Below are 17,899 nucleotides of genomic sequence, written 5' to 3'. Positions count from 1 at the left end.
TCTTGCGGTTAAAGTACTATTTTATCTACTATTTTTGATAGATATAACTGGATATAAGGCAATTTTAACAGTTGCTATGGGAAAAAAATTAAATGAGCTTTCCATTGGTTCTTATTAATGGAAATGAACAATGAATCTTTCATTGTTCATTTCCATTAATAATGTTTGTTCTGTTTGAGACTATTAAAAATATCAATATTAGTCCAATATATTTATTTACCAAGGAACAACACAATCAATGCTAAATTTTTAAGTTTGTATTTGGGGATTTTATTAAAAAGAGACTATATTCAAATAAACATATACAAAAGCATCAATCATACAATACCGAAAAAGTAAAAATAAATATAGAGATAAAAAACTGTTAAACAAAACATTTCATTTCAAGAATTTGGTTACCATGCAAATTTTAGAAATTTAGCACATAAAGTCTAATATGAAGTCTAATTGATACTTATAAAGTTTGAATATTTGTCACGGTAACGATTTTCTTCTGTATTTGTCATATGTATGAAAATAAGGCTGTATTCCGTTGCAAAACCAGGCAAACCAGACCGGTAAACTACGGTAAAGAGCGGTTCCTGAAAAATATCGGTTTGATACGGAAGGGTTTGGTAAAATACTGGAAACGTCAAATGTTGACGTTTTCTAAATTTCAATACCTCTATTATAAAATTTATCTTTTATGCATTTTTAATGTACCTGTTCTCTGCTTTTACGTTTGCTTCTTCTTTTCAATGGAATTTAATATTGAAAAGTACTTTATTAATAAACTGTTAAACTCGTTAAGGTGCGTATTCGTTATCCGAACGGACGATCGAACGAACGAACGAATGTTCGCTAGTGGTATGGACGGGGACCGCACGAGAAGACCGGAGGCATTTGTTGGCGAACGCCTTTGATGTACCGACTCGAAACGGATGGTCGAGCGAACGAACGAACGAACGGCCGCATGCGTTCGGTCCTCGTCCCTAGCAGGGTGCGTATTCATTATCGAACGAACGAACGAACGAATGAAAGTGCGGTATATTTAGACGGGGACCGAACGCATGCGGCCGTTCGTTCGTTCGTTCGCTTCGACTCATCCGTTTCAATCGGTACATCAAAGGCGTTCGCCAACAAATGCCTCCGGTCTTCGATACGGTCCTATCGCGGTCCCCGTCCATACCACTAGCGGTTTCGAATCGTTCGTGCGGATAATGAATACGTTCTACTGCTAAGCGTATTCATTATCCGAACGAACGAATGAAGTGCGGTATATTTAGACGGGGACCGAACGCATGCGGCCGTTCGTTCGTTCGTTCGCTCGACCATCCGTTTCGAGTCGGTACATCAAAGGCGTTCGCCAACAAATGCCTCCGGTCTTCTCGTGCGGTTCGATCGTACGGTCCCCGTCCATACCACTAGCGAACATTCGTTCGTTCGTGCGGATAATGAATACGCACCTTTAGACAGCTCAAGTGAAGCTTTGCATGTCTAATATTAAAACAGATCATTAATAAATAAACAAATCTAATCAATATTTATATTTTTATAGCTTACAAAACATTCACGATTACTTATTGTCTTGTTTTTCATGTTTTCTTTAAATGTTCCTGACTTTAAGAAATAATGGCTGCATGATAAGTTTAAATGGCCCTAAAAAGTCATTATATTTAGTTAATGAAATTTATTTACCTTTACTGCCTACCCCCATTGCTTTTGGATGTAAATACAAAGTTTTATTATAAATTTTAGAAATTAAATGAGAATTTCACTCGAACTTCCAATATTTGCTTGATTTTTGTCACATAAATGACATTGATTGACAAACAAAACCAGAAAAACCAGCCTTCTCGCTTCTGGTTAGTTTGGTGACAGTTATAGCCGAATTTTTCAGGAACCGTGTTCCGTAATAAGAAAACTTTCAGGAAACCGATAGAAACGGAACATAAAACCATAACCGAGTTAAGCAACGGAATACACCCTAAGTAGGTAATTTTAAATTCTGAACGTGCTTAAGGAAAAACCAGTGTCAATTTACACCCCCCTAAGACGTGCTATTAGAACGTAATAGCGTAGGAAATCATAATTAAGTAACGTGTTGCACGAACCTTAATGCTAATCAAGTCAACAACAAACGAGACAGCTTATGGCAGCGTGTAATCCAAAGCTCGCAAATTACTGTTGGATCTGACAAATAACCCTTTTCAGAGTGTTCTATTTTTAGGATTGTGCGATTTGGGTCGTTTTCGTGAAAGAAGGTCAAAATCTTATTGAGCAATCGTCGCGTTCGTTTGTTCACTCGCCTTTCCACGCACAAAGGAACACTATAATCGCGTCCTGTCTGTGCTCAGTCACGATTTTTTAAATGTCACGATTCGGAGAAAAGAGAAAAATGATATACCGGGTGTTGCATCGTCGAGCGGGACATAGGAAATCCCATATAAATTTTAATGGGGTCAATTATTGGCTTCCCTAATTAGTTTAGAGAATAATTCTATTTAGGTTTATTGAAGAGCACTAAAACCCACATTCAAAAGAATAGCTTTAGATATTTTTGATCAGCCCGTTTACGAGTTATCGCCGATTTCTTTTTAAATATTTCTCCTTTCTTATGGCCCTGTATTTACTTATGAGCACCAGTCAAGGTAATAGATAACTGTCAAATGAAGTTGTCATTTCAGAAATTTATCTATTTAGTGCTTTATTATTATTATTATAAACTCATACCTACATCGAAAATATTAGCCATGAATTACACTACCGAAGAAAAAGTATTGATGATTAAATGGTATTATCAAGGAAATAGTTATCAAAAGGTGTCGGACATGTTTGCTGCTCTGTATCCGAATAGATCGATACCTGGAAAATCTACAATCGCAAAGAATCTCCAGAGATTTGAGACCAAAGGTACCCTAATAAATAACTGCAGATGTGAAGCAAGGCAGAAACAAAGAGAGGATGCAAGAAATGATACCGACTTGGAAGTTTTATTGTGCGTGGAAGAGAACGATGGAAAGATCAGCACAAGGAAACTTGAGGATGAAATAGGAGTAGATCACACTACAGCGTTTCGAATTTTGAAACGACATAAATACTATTCCTTCATATATGAAAAGCACCAAGAGCTACGAGATGGGGACGAAATATGGCGGCAGGCGTTTTTTTTTGATATGATGGAAAGAGCAAATACGGATAGGGAATTTTTAAAAAACATATGTTTCACTGCCGAATGAACGTTTACCTTAAATAATGAACCCAATGTTCAAAATTATCGATATTGGAACAAAGAAAACCAATACAGGTTTGTCGAAACAAGGACGCAATATCCACAGAAACTAAATGTTTGGGCAGGGATATTCGGACACAATATTATCGGGCCATTATTTCTTACGCGAAATTTAAATGCAGAATATTATTTGGAACTACTCGAAAATCATATTTTACCTGCTTTACATGATGCCGCTAGAGAAAATCAGGAAGTTTGGTACCAAATGGATGGCTGCCCGGCACATAGTACCCTGGCTGTTCGGGAATATTTAGACAATAGTTTTAACGGAAACGTTATTGGCCTAAATCATACAGTAAATTGGCCAGCAAAGTCTCCTGATATTTCGCCAAATGATTTCTTTCTCTGGGGCAATTTAAAAAACAGGATATACAAGGATAAAAATACCCAAATCTAGACGAGTTAAAAAATGCTATTTCTGCCGAATGCAATAGAATTTCAGTTCAGTCACCAACTAGCGAATGTAAGAAGAGAATTTTATGATCGCCTGGGTTATTGTCTAGCAGTCGATGGAGGAATATTTGAACATCTTAAATCCTAAAGTTCTAACAATTTAATAGTACCTAAATTAATAAGTTATTGAATATTGTAATAATACTATAATTAACCTTGTAATTGATTACTTTATTTTACTTTAATTCATATTAATTTGTATTTATAAATACATCTTTAAGATTTCCGATGTAGGAATGAGCTTTCAATAATAATAAAGCACTAAATAAGTAAATTTCTGAAATGACAACTTCATTTGACAGTTATCTTTTACCTTGACTGGTGCTCATAAGTAAATACAGGGCCATAAGAAAGGAGAAATATTTAAAAAGAAATCGGCGATAACTCGTAAACGGGCTAATCTTATAAATAAAATATCTAAAGTTATTCTTTTGAATGTGGGTTTTAGTGCTCTTCAATAAACCTAAATAGAATTATTCTCTAAAATAATTAGGGAAGTCAATAATTGACCTCATTAAAATTTACTGTATGTAGATGTGAACTGTGTAGAGCAGGAGTTTTTTTGAATTTAGTAGTAGAGTGGTCGCAACTAAAGGAGCCAGGGCTGGAAGTCTGTAACTAAATAGCGATCGGTAGCGATGAAGAATACTAGAATACTGTCTAGGGCTAGGGTTGCCAACTTTCAAAATAAAAAATATAGGACGAGATGGTAAAAAAGAGGCACAGGCGAAACATTTTTTTGAAATCTCGCCGAAATGTCTAGTATTTCCCAAAAAGTTACGTCAAGGGTATGAGATCGATGGTCTTTCTTACTTTCTAAAAATGTTATATTCAAAACTTATTAAAATAAAACAAACCATTTTCAACAAAATTTATTTTTTAAACAAAACAGCGCTTCCACAAGTACGTCTTTCGTACGTATTTCTTCATTTTCATTTCTGTACAAACAAGTGGGAGTAGCAAAAGACACAGAGTAACAATTTTTTAAAGCATTGTGGCGATAAACGAATATTTTTTAGATTTTGAGTTTGGTATGTAAAAAACTGGCGCCGGGAGGCACGTATTAGCCGCCCATACCAAAATATGTTAATAAAAAGTTGGTAGGCAGTTCTTTTAGTTTCAAAGTTTACAGGAATTTTTCCAATTTTTTTTATCTCAAAAACTGCGACTTTGACTGATTTTGATGTTGTTACAAATTTTGTTGCAAATATTATTCCTAATCTAAAATTGAAAACCGCGTTTCGCTAGCTACTCCCATACCCCCTTGCCAACCCCTCACTCCCACCAAAAACTAATGGCCAGATTCTCGGGTGCCACAGTATTTTTGTGCCATATTTGGTTAAAATCGGTTTAGCGGTTTTTGAGTTATCGTGTTACAGACGGACAGACAGATACCATGAAAATATAAAATATTTTGTATTTAGGTTATTTATGACCCAAATAACTAATTTTGAGTGAAATTAAAAAAAATTTTTGTCGATCTTAATAGCCTACCATACCTGTTGGTATGGTCGGCTAAGAAGAGGACTTTTTCACTGCGTGAGAGAAAAAAGGGCAGTAAGAGGGGACAGTAACTAAATAAAAACATCAACCCGAATATTACTAATTTAGTTGCAAGAGTATTTTTAATTTTTATAAAAATATAATTTTTTCGTACTAAAATAATTTGTCCTAAAATTTCGGTGTTTTTTTTTAATTGGGGGGGGGGGGTCCTTGAAAAAGGTTAAGAAAGGCTGGTATAGGGTTTAGAACCGGGACTCGAAATTATTAATTCCCGGTTCTTTCGGTACTTTCGGGACTCGGTAATAATAATTAAAAACATATTTTTATACTTTCTACGGTCGAAATCAAACTCTTCTAAATAAGTAGTTATGCTCTTACTGTTCTTACCCAAGGGCGTAGATAAGGGGGGGGTACTGGGGGACAGTACCCCCCCCCCCCTGACGCTTGACGAGATACGAGAATTGAAATAGTCATTGACTATGAAAGGATTTTTTTTAATTAATATCCGATATATAAGAACACTTTGTATGCTTTTAATTATGTATACAAAGTGTTCTTATTGGCCAGAACAGATTAGTGGGGGTTAACTCTAATCAATATCCATAAAGATATTGAAATAAATGTTGATGCTGTTATTGATAGGTTTTCCAAACAGCGTACTAGAAAACTTGATTTTGTTTTGTAGTTTTATTTATAGTTTATAGTTTTTATAGTTTTTTTTGATAGTTTAGAGTTTTTAGAAAATTAACTTTTTATTAACGTTTTTATTTATAGTTTATAGAAAATTAACTAATAAATGTCGTTGTTTCATTTTTGTTTATGTTATTTACAAATCTATATTTTAATTTAGTTATTAATTATGTTTTTATATCTTTTTGAAGACAAAAAAATCGCCGTCGTTTTAATTCGACAAAAATATTCCGACGGTGATTTTTTTTGCGACTTAATCATAGTACCACCCCCATAGCATACACCTATCTACGCGCCTGTTCTTACCGTTGCTTACTTAAATTCAGACACAATATCCTTGTATATTTTCTATCCCTAAACAAAATCAGCTGTAGAATTATACAATAAGTTAATTTATTTTTTCTTTTTTTAGGAAAATGGCCCAAACCACAACAATCGAGACAGTCACAATAAGACGACCACTTAAGGTAAGTTTTATATTTTTATTGTCCTTTAAAAAATTTACATTTACCATCATTGCAAAACGATTGACTTATTTATTATACATACAGGGTGAGCCTTACATTTTTCCTTTACCGTTTTTCAAATAAATCCAAAATAATCGAGTTATTTTAATTTGAAAATTTCCAAAAAAATATATTTTTCTGGTATTTTTTGTTTAAATTTTGAGAACCACTGGTTCTTTTCTGGATTTTCCTTCTTGTAAATTTCCAAAACCTACTACCCTACTTCCTTTACTACACTGAAAAAAGGATCTCTCAGTCGAAATGAATATGACTTTGACCCAAAAGATCGGCGCTTTTCAATAGGGCCAAGAACGACGTTTATTTGCCCAAAGCATTAACTATCTTTTCATAAGCTTTAAAAAATTACTTTAGAGAATAGAAGAATCTATCTGTCCAAAGTATTTCACTCTTGACCCAAAATTAATATGCAAAGAAGTTCTTGCTACAAGAACTTCTTTGCATATTTTCTTTGAAAGTATGGAGGACTCAGATTCTGACGAGGCATTCCGAAAATTGAAGAAGGCCCTGACTAGTGCGCCCATACTTAGCTACCCTCTTGGCAACGGAAACTTTATATTGGATACCAACGCTAGCAATGTTGCGTTAGGCGCTGTTCTGTCTCAGATCCAGGATGGTCAAGAAAAAGTCATTGGTTATTTTAGTAAGACCTTGTCAAAACCGGAAAGGAACTACTGTGTAACCAGACGACAATTACTAGCAGTAGTTAAAGCAGTGGAACACTTCTACAAGTATCTCTATGGAAGAAAGTTCTTGTTAAGAACAGAACATGCTGCTTTGGAATGACTGTTGCAGTTTAAGAATCCTGAAGGGCAGGTAGCTAGATGGATTGAACGATTACAAGAATTTGACTTCGACACAGAACATCGAGCTGGGGCAATCCATCGGAATGCCGACGCACTTTCCAGAAGACCTTGCAGAATTCTTTGATTCATACAAAAATTCTTGATTGAAAAGGGACATTTCTTGATTAAAGAGACACTTAGCTTTGACCCAACTAAAATTTATTTTGATCTAAGAGAAGTCTATACATCATATACAGGCATATTACGAGGTATATTATTTTCTGATAAATTTAGGTTTTCCTCTTCTGTAGTAAGTAAAGGTGATATTATTGTCTTCAATAGTAGTTATTTCTGCTTCTTCACTCATTGGTATTTTTTGGGGTGGTTCATCACTCTACAAATTATAAAAAAATGTTACATCACGATTAATCAAAGTAAAGCAAATAAATTATTAAAATTATAAACTTTGGTCACATTTTGAATTTTTTAATACGACGACTTGAAATTCTAAAATTTTTGTAATTATTTGCATAAATAATCGATGCCTATATTCTTATTCTATCTATAGTCACGCATGCATTATCTAAACAGGTGCATTAGGTAAATGTCTCTTACCTTCAAATATAGCAAATGAATGCTCTAATTTCCATTTTTCCAGAAACTCCTTCTTTAAACAATCCATATATCCTAAAATTTGTCCATAAAAAATGCCAAATGCATGTTAATAACGATTACTAATTTGTTATACGATATGCGTTTAAAAAGCAAATTATGCAAAATTCCAAGGAACAAAACCCGTGCGTACTATGTGCGACCTATATGCGACGTACGACGTACGACTGATCGGACTGCCATTCCATGCCGACTGGGGATTGTATATACCGTCCTTCGTCATCGTCTTTGCATGTCGTTATTATTTTTCATCAAAAGAGTATTTAGCTATTGGAAAAATGGCCATGTTTCTTGAATGAAGTACTTCCTAGCGTATTTTTCTTATGAAATGAAAATAGATTCAAGAGAAATTTACGAATTTTTCAAGAGAACCAGTTTTCTTGAGTTAAGAGAGTTTTTCTTCAGGCAAAATATTTTCTTTTACGCTAAAATAAATTCTCTTGCCACTAAACTTTTTTTTTCAAGAACGATGACGACTTTAGTTCAAGTCTATCTTTTTTATCAGTATACCTATGTCGCCATATTTCCAAGAAAGTATGTTTTTAACTAAAAACTAAAAAAAAATCCAAAAATTTCCGATTTTAATTTTTTTTTCGCCAAAAAAAAACTCATAATCGTGTTTCTGGGGTCGAAATATACTACCCCTAAAAATATTTGCACTTATTTAAGACTCACCCTGTATAATAATTAAATATCAAAATTTACACAGTTACACTTTTTTTGCTTGTTTTTTTTCGGTCATAATACATATTTGGAGTTTTTTTTTAAACCGAAATAAATCCAGGGCAATAAAAATCAAAAGAAAAAAAGGCAGACATGACGAGGGAATAAAAATGTAATCGCCGAAAACAGTTTTTCCGGCGGGGTATTATATTTTCCTCTTTTCCCAACAAAAAAAGGCAGAAAAAAGAGTTCAGACCGGAGTTAAAAATCGTTGCAGATTAAATTAGTTGATGGTAAATATGCTGAAAGGATCAGTAATAATCTCTAATTAATTTTTTTATTGTTTGTTTTAGCGAAATAATCTTTGTAATTAGTCGAATAATAAAATGAAAAAAAATCGTTCTAGAAATCTGGATCTGTATTGAAAAAATTCTCATTCGCAAACGAAAAATCATAGATTGTAATAATTATTTAAAAATATTTATAGCTAAAGAGGCTATAAGATATTGCTGGAAATTATTTTGAAGTTTGTAGACTAGCCGCTAGAGGGCGCAACTGCTATAAAAAATAAGAAAATGGAGTTTATAACAATTTTGCCTAGATTAGGGGTTCTCTAAATAATAGCTTCATAATCTTCAGTTAATTTTGAATATTTTTTGTTAGAACCATTTTCCCTTATTTGCCAAAATAAAGGCTAGAGGTCGCTGTATTACAACTTAACAAACATTGCGCGTTTTTTCAAAAAAATTAAATACGATAATATGTGTTATTTTAACTGATAGTAAAGAATAGTAAAAGCTTAAAAAGTCAGCGAAAACCGGATCTTGATATCCTCTTTCAAACCCAAGATATATTAGGAAATTATAATAGATACCGTGGTGTGGCTCCAAATTCGTTCGTTTTAAAAATATTATTAGATTTGGCTATTATATGCGCCCTCTGTGTCATTAATAGGGAACTGTCTCATCGAAAACATGCTGTTCCGTAAGCAATGGCCTTATGGATTATGTGTTATCTGTGATAAATACGAAAAAAATAAGACCTTAATTACCTTATTTTTATAATACGGTATCAGTAGCCCTCTTGATTATGTCCATTCTAATAAAAAAAATTGGATAGAAACGATTAGTTTATTTTAAAATCGAAAATATACCAGAATACCATAATACCAGATGTATTAATATCTAAAAATTAGAATGTTAATAACAGTGAACAAGAAACGATGCCTCAGTGAAGTAATGGTAGGCTGTGGGAAAAAGTTGTTTTTGACGTAATAGTATAAACGTCAAATTGTTATTAGATCAAGATTTCAATTGTCTTAGCAGCATATTTATCTTTTGGTTGCTTTTTCAAAATGCAGATTTTGAAAAAGAAATGATGCTTTTAACAGAAAATGCACGATTTTCAACATCTTTTTTGCGAAAAAAAACTCATTATCGTGTTCCTGTGGTCCAAATATACAGGGTGGCGCCTCTCATACGCCGCGGAAGCTCCAAGGAAAACGGTAGCTTATATCGAAATGAAATTTTGGCAACATATGTAGGTTAACTGAAAGCATTTTATAAAAATATATAGAATTATACAGGGTGTCTCCAAAAAAAGTTACACATCAAAGTTGTTTTTTCTAATGGAACACCCTATATATTAATTGATTTTCGGATTCTAGGAGAAAAATAAAGGTGAGTTTTATTAAAGAAGCATATACCTAAAACCGAAGGATTTTGACATATTTCACATTTTGTGAAAATGAAGAGTAAATTTTAAATTTCGTTAACAGCTAACTAAATTTTAGTTGACCTTGTATAGCGTGATATTTAATTACAGTAACCATTGTATGTTAAACCAAATTGAAATTTAACCCGAAAAGTCATACAGGGTGAGACAAAATTAATATGGAACATTAGTCACTTTTAAAAGCAAGTTACTCCTTTATTTTAAATGGAACACCCAGTATATTATTCCGTTCAATGGGGAATTTATATATCTTTAAAACATTATTAAGGTTGTCTACCCCCTAGACAAAGATTTTCCTAGATATTTTAATTTTTATGATCTTGCGTCAGTAGACTTTTATTATTTGAAAAAATCTAATTGGCTGTGATATACCTTTTGTTAATTTAACAAAAATTCAATAATGTAGAGTAAAATACTCAACGGTAATAATAAGACACACGTTTAAAACATATTTTAAATATTACAGAATTAAAACTAGATATAAACCTATAATAATTATGTGAAAAAAATTAGCTAGATGAAATCAAATGCTCAAAATGCTTCCTTTCCTGTTAACTGCATAAAATTATTGTCTTTTCAAAAGGATCTTTTCATTTTGAAAGGCATTATGTGGACTTCTACCTTGAAAAGCAGCTACAATAATTTCTCTCATGTTGTCGACAATAGTTGGTCGAGTTTTGTAAACACTGTCTTTAACATATCCCCATAAAAACTCAGACTAGATAAAATCAGGAGCATTTATGTATTCTATTAATAAAAGCATGTCAATTCTCGCTGATGTAGGATAAGTTTGCATTTTCGGCTAATTTCTGAGATTTTTTTTTATCTTAACTGACACAAAGTGATAACTAGTTGTTATAGTTGGACTAATTAGACAGCTATGTTGAAGTAACGTCAAACATAACACCAGCCACCTAGATTTTATCAAATAATAAAGATCTACTCAGATCAAATCATGTAAATGAAAATATCTAGGAAAATCTTGGTTTGAGGGGTAGGCAACCTTAATAGTATTTTGAAGACACATGAATTCTCCATTGAATATCGGAATAATATACTGGGTATTCCATTTAAAATAAACGAGTAACATGCTTTTAAAGGTGACCAATGTTCAATATTAATTTTGTCTCACCCTGTATAACTTTTTGGATCAAGTTTTAATTTGATTTAAAGTACAATAGTTAGTTTAACTACATATTAGGCTATACCGGCTAAATTCCAATTTAGGTAGCTTTTATTGTAATTTAAAAATTGTTCTTTATTTTTAAAAAAATGTTAAATATGTCAAAAACCTTACATTTTAGTCATATACTTCTCTTATAAAACTCACATTTATTTTTCTCCGAGAATCCGAAAATCAATTAATATATAGGGTGTTCCATTACGAAAAACACAACTTTGATATGTAACTTTTTTGGGGACATCCTGTAGAATTCTCTATATTTTTAAAAAGTGCTCTGAATTAACCAACATATGCTCTGAAAATTTCATCTGGGGCGTGTGAGAGGCGCCACCCTGTACCACCACTTAAAATATTTGCATTTGTTTAAGACTCATTCTGTATAGACTAGACAAATTATCAATTAACATTTAATTCTAATTAAAAAGAAAACATTTTCTGAATGGAGATAATCAAAACTCACAATAAAAATAGTTATTTTTTATACAAGACCACAACAAGACGATAAAATGGTATTTTATTGATTTTATCGAAAAGATTTGATTATTTTCGGAAGATGATAATGCAATATTATCGTCTTGTATAAAACAATATTTCTTTCCATAGCAAGTTACGTTTTAAAAAATATTCAGATATTATAATTTCAAGGAATTTATTAGAGTAGAAAAAATATTGTACTGGGTTGGCGTTGGTTTCTATGTAATTTGACAAATAAAGCTGTCTCTTTAGTGGTCAGTTTTGAGTCAATATTTTTTAATTCTCTTTCGTGTCGATTGCTGATTGAATTTGAGCCAGAAATGGCTCAAAACGAAATAAGTAAATTACCAACAGATATTCAGGCTGAGGCGACAAACGCCATATACAAAAATTTTAAAAAATGGAAGCAATTAAAAAACGTGCGAGAAGAAATAAAGTTTTTAACCTATCCTCGCTGTTAAAGCATCATTTAATCTACCCTTGAACTTAAAGTACTATTTTATCTAGTATTTTTGATAGATATAAGGCAATTTTAACAGTTGCTATGGAAAAAATGTTATTATCCCTATTTTATAGAATAAGTAAAATATATGATGACACATTTATGCCCAAATACTTTATAGTTTCTCGTCACAGAGATTACTAAATGACTTTTAAATTGCTTCATTTCCTTGCCAGATTTTTCACACGAGAATTCTCGGCAACTTTAAACTGAATCTTTTTAGTTTAATAACATTTTATATTAGATACTTTTAGGTAGAAGAATTTTACGGCTTCAAGTCGCGATTTAGGGCAGTTTAAGAGATATATGCCAGAGGAAATTTGATATAAAATTTTTAAACTGTTCTCGTTGCCACTAGTTTTAAAAGTATAAGAGTATTAAATATATCAAACAACGGTTCTGTTAAAGTACTATGGCTTTAATTAAAAGACTAAAAATAAAAACACAAAAAGAAAAACGTACAAAGCCGCATTGCTACAGATTATCTTTTTTTAGCCTGGGTTCGATGAAAATAGAAAAATACCGTTGTCAAATAAAAAAAATGGAAAAATAAATATATGTATATGTCACTCGAGGAAAAACGATAGATCTTTAAAGCTAGCAATTTCCTGTCGTTTTTCTGCGAAAACACATTTTCCAAACCAAACCGTATTCTGACATAAAAAAGGGGGATGAATGTAAAAAGAACTTAAAAATCGTTCCAGTGATCGTTCCACTTTTTTCCAAACACTCGTTTACACAATTTTCCACTAAAGAAATTTTGTAAATGCGGAGAAGCAAAAAATATATGTATAACGCGTGTCCCATATAAGAATGCACATAAATATGCCGCTTCAAACGAGGGATCCCTGTATGTCATTATGAGACAAAAAAAATCTATACAGTGTGTTACAAAACCTCATACCCCAGAAAGGAAAAAAATTTATATGGATATAATAATTCTAATGGTTAAAGAAAAAATTGGTCAAGTACGAGCCGGACTCGCGCAGGAAGGGTTCCGTATCGTTCATTATCTATACAATATTAGACACTATATTATTATAAACTTTTTTCCGATTTAGTTGAAATTTTGAATGCGCGTATAAGAAGGTAATTAAATAAAAAATCGGTAAAAAAACTTTTAAGTTAAACGGTTTTATCTTATGTGCACTGAAAACTAGAAAATAATAACAATTAGGTATTTTGAACTTCTAGTTCAGAACTATTTTAGTACTAGGCAGAATAGCTTTTAGGCATATTAGACTAAAATAAAAACGTGGGGCCCATTAACTATTGCTGTAATACTTTCTTCTATACTAAGTGTGGATTGCATCGACTTACTATAATCGTAACTGGAGATTTTGACAATCAATAACCAGCCGTGGCGGCTTCATCAGCGAACGCCGAGCTCATATACCAAAGTATAAAGATATGCTTTGCCATAGGTAGGATTTCAGAGGGGCCCCACGTTTTTATTTTAGTCTAATATGCCTAAAAGTATTCTGCCTAGTACTAAAATATTTTCTGAACTAGAAGTTCAAAACAACTAATTGTTATTATTATTTTCTAGTTTTCAGTGCACATAAGATAAAACCGTTTAACTTAAAAGTTTTTTACCGATTTTTTATTTTCTAGTTTTTAGTATTTAACGGAAATGCCTACCGAATATTCCTCATTCTATTTAATTCATTTAGTGCATCATTGTTACATGGTTTTTTACCTGATAATTTATTACAATCTAATTCCTCAACACATAGCCCTTCCAGAGACTTGACTCGACTTAGAGCCACGTATGCTTGCCCTTCCTCAAACAATTTTGAGCCCAAATACACTACTGCATGGTCGACTGTGCTGCCCTGCATTTTATAGACGGTGGATGCCCATGACAAAATTAAGGGTAACATCCTTCTTTCAGCCGTACCATAATTGAATTTTGCTGGAAACTGTATGGCTTTCGGGTGTATAACGTGCATGCCGTCTCTGCCAAAGTCAATCCAAACTGATGGTACATCTTTTCGTACATTTGGGTTCGACGGAACTGAGGCCAAACAATTTCTGTAATGTGGCCTATAGCACCATTTACCAATCCTTTTTGTAACGTCAATGTTGGACCGCAACATTACTTTTGCTCCTACAAATATTTCAAGTACTGATGGTAAGCCTCCAGTCTTATTTATATCTGTTGGTATTATATTTGCTAAATTTAAATTATCTGTATTTCGTGTGGCGTCAATTAGTTGGTCCTGTGCTTTAATGGTATAAATTCGAGATCCCTTATTCCGGAACAGATTTAAAACAGCAGCGTTGTGATTGTTTACTTGCTGATTAGTGGGGTATACCCTTAACGCCTTGTCTGTTGCAAACTCATCACTTGGGTTTTGAAGTTCCCACGAGTAATGGACATTTTAACGGTCGACCCCCCCAGAGGTCCAGTAGAGGGGCAAGGCTATAATATACAACAAGAGGCGCCCAATCTTGAGGGGAAAACGCTTGCGACATTACATTTTTAACCATCCTAATGCCATACAGTCCTCAGCACGTTTTAACCTATTACCTTAACTTGGGTGGTAAAGCTACCGCTAACTACGTAGGTACATCTAATCTATTTTTTTTTATCTGTCCTTCTAACGTCACACAATCTTGGACACAACAACTATTCTGGACACGACTACTCATGCCCTCACCTAATACGCCATTTTGTAACGACGTCCATCTTGGATTTTAAGTTTTGTCATAATCACAGTATTCTACTAGTGTAGCCCTTTCATTTGATACCCATATTGAGGGGGTTGTGGAAAAATATGAAATCCGCCATTTTGTACCGGCGGCCATCTTAGATTTACAATGTTATTGATATTACTATATTGTATTGTCATCGGAACTAAAGGTGTGTACCAAATTTAAGATCAATCTGACAACAGGAAGGTACTTAAATTTCAATTTCTAATTTTGACCCAAACAAATAAATAAATACCGTACGGGTCGAGCTAAATAAAACCGTTTAAAAAAATGAAGAAACACATTACTAAAAATTGTATTAATGAATAATAAATATGTAAAAATAAAAATAAACATGTAAAAATATATAAAAATTAAAAAAAAAACGATTAAAAAAAAGTCGCCTTGACTAGGATTCGAACCTGCCTTACTACGGCTCCAACGTCATAGAAGTGTAAGGTCCTAACGCTTTAACCACGCGCCACCGAGGATTCGAAAGATTCTATGTAAAATTCTGACTTAAAAGATAATGTTTAGTGAAAGTACTTTTTTATTTATAAACATTTATTTAATTCTGTTTTTAGTATTTGTTCTTATAGCGGCAACATAGATACATTATCTGTAAAAATGTCAATTATCTAGCTATAACGGTTCATAAGATAGACCTTTGTGACGGACGGACGGACAGCGAAGTCTAGTAATAGGGTTCCCGTTTTTACCCTGTGGGTACGGAACCCTAAAAAGAAACAATTAAACTGTTATCTAGAAACCTATATTACAAGCTGAATAATGAGATGTCCATGGTATATTATATATTGTCTGATTTTAACGCTTCTAGCTTGGAATCTGTCTACTAATGACAACATGGGGGCGTATAAAGGTGTAGTAAATCGATGATGGCAGATGGTCAACTCTGCCTACCCTATGCCAAGACAAAATAACACAAAAGAAGCCCTCCTGCACTGAATCGCTCTACAAAACCGTCAGATTGGTTCTTTTTTCGGATTTTTTCTGCCCACCTTTTGTTACCTGCCCTAAATGAAGCGGCAGGTGTGCGACATTATTGTGTATTACCGCGCATCTTGTGTGTTGGAATGTGACTCGCTGTTATGGTATTTTCATCTTTAGAACCTCCAGCATCCTGTATAGTACCCAGAATAAAAATATTTTCGAACTTAAAAGTTACTCGATATTTTGAAACCATATTTTCGGGTGTTTTTTTAATACTGTTGACATTTTTTTTAATGTATCTCCAGTAATTTTTTTATCAAAGTCACCTAATGTTTTTTGTGTTCTATTTTACCATCGATAGAGCCGTACTACATACTACAAAATTGAGTTAGGTAGTTAGGTTATTAATATGTATATGCGTAATATAGTAGGAAAATAGCATATCATAATCTAGAAAGATGTTAAAATATACAGGGTGTTTAAAAAACATGTGCCATCTCTGGTGGGGAGATTCCTCACGTAAAAATATAATAAATTGTACTGAAGCTGTGGTTGGTTCCTTGTGAAACATCGTTGAAATATTAGTATTTTAATAAAGCACGCTTTTAGATGTTTCAAAAAACTTTTAATAAGAGTAACTTTAACTCAACATATATGTTTCGGCTTGTTAGGCCTTTTTCAAGAGTTTTTTAAGAACAAATCGTCTAACTACACTGTAACTATATATATATTTGCTATTGGGGTGGGTTCAGAGAGTTTACAATAGGAGTAATAAAAAATGTGTTTAGAAATCCTTGTTGGTCGTTAACATTATTTTCGTTTTTAACAGATTTTAGTATGTCTAACTGTTCAATGTAATTTAAGCGTCTACCTTTTGTTTCTCTGTGTAGTAAGTTAATTGAGTTTTCATTAATTTTGTGATTATTTACTATACAATGAGTTGCAAGACCAGAACTATGCTGGAGATTATTAATATACTTTACATGTTCTTTAATCCTTATATCTACATTTCTACCTGTTTGGCCTATGTACACGGCATCACAATCATTGCAATCCACCCTATATACACCCGACTTATTTTTGACATTAGTTTTGTCTTTATTATTTAATAAAATTTGACCTAAATTTCTTTTATTTACGTTAATAGTTTTACATCCTATTTATTGAGATTATTTGATATTTTGTTAGTTAAATTAGGAATGTAGTTTAAAGGTTGATAATTGTTATTGTCTTTAGAATTAGCGGATTAAAAATTTTTCATTAATATTTTGTTTTGTTTTTTCTTTAGCATATTATCAATAAGGGAACACTTATATCCATTGTTGATGGCGATCTGTTTAATAATATTTAACTCTTTTTTAAAATTCTCTGGGCTCAGTGGAAACATTACTAATCTATGAATTAAACTATGAAAGGGTGACATTTTGATTTGCCAGGATTGGTGTGATTGACTATGTATTACAGTGTCTGTGGTAGTGGGTTTCCTGTAAATATCAAATTGTAATCTATTAGACTGTTTTATAATTGTAACATCAAGAAAATTGATGGTATTAATACCTTTTTCAATAGTAAATTGTATTCTGGGTTAATTGAATTTAATAATGTTAAAAACTGTTTAAATTTCTCTCGGTGCCTGACCAAATACAAAAATGTCATCTACATATCTTGCCCAATAATTTATTTTTGATATTAAACCACTCTTGTTTTTAAATAGCTTCTTTTCAAAATCTGCCATAAATATTTCTGCAAATAACGGTGAAATTGGGGAACCCATCGGTAACCCATCTTTCTGTTTAA

The 17,899-nt window shown here is 32.7% G+C and overlaps 1 protein-coding gene across 1 annotated transcript in view; it reads left to right on the top strand.

Annotated features, from left to right (window-relative positions):
* The window catches only part of LOC115887201 (transmembrane protein 47-like), an 87,612-nt gene that overhangs the window by 1,496 nt on the left and 68,217 nt on the right, over nucleotides 1-17,899 (top strand). The window contains exon 2 of the mRNA XM_030906557.1: nucleotides 6,330-6,384. Coding sequence (XP_030762417.1) covers nucleotides 6,334-6,384 — 51 coding nt within the window. The 5' untranslated portion in view covers nucleotides 6,330-6,333. The remainder of the gene's footprint in view (nucleotides 1-6,329; nucleotides 6,385-17,899) is intronic.

The sequence above is a fragment of the Sitophilus oryzae genome, unplaced genomic scaffold, assembly GCF_002938485.1.
Source record: "Sitophilus oryzae breed Bouriz unplaced genomic scaffold, Soryzae_2.0 scaffold_555_pilon_pilon, whole genome shotgun sequence".
Lineage (NCBI taxonomy): Eukaryota > Metazoa > Arthropoda > Insecta > Coleoptera > Curculionidae > Sitophilus > Sitophilus oryzae.
The sequence above is the reverse complement of the archived record's forward strand: the minus strand, read 5'-3'. Positions and strand labels throughout refer to the sequence as shown.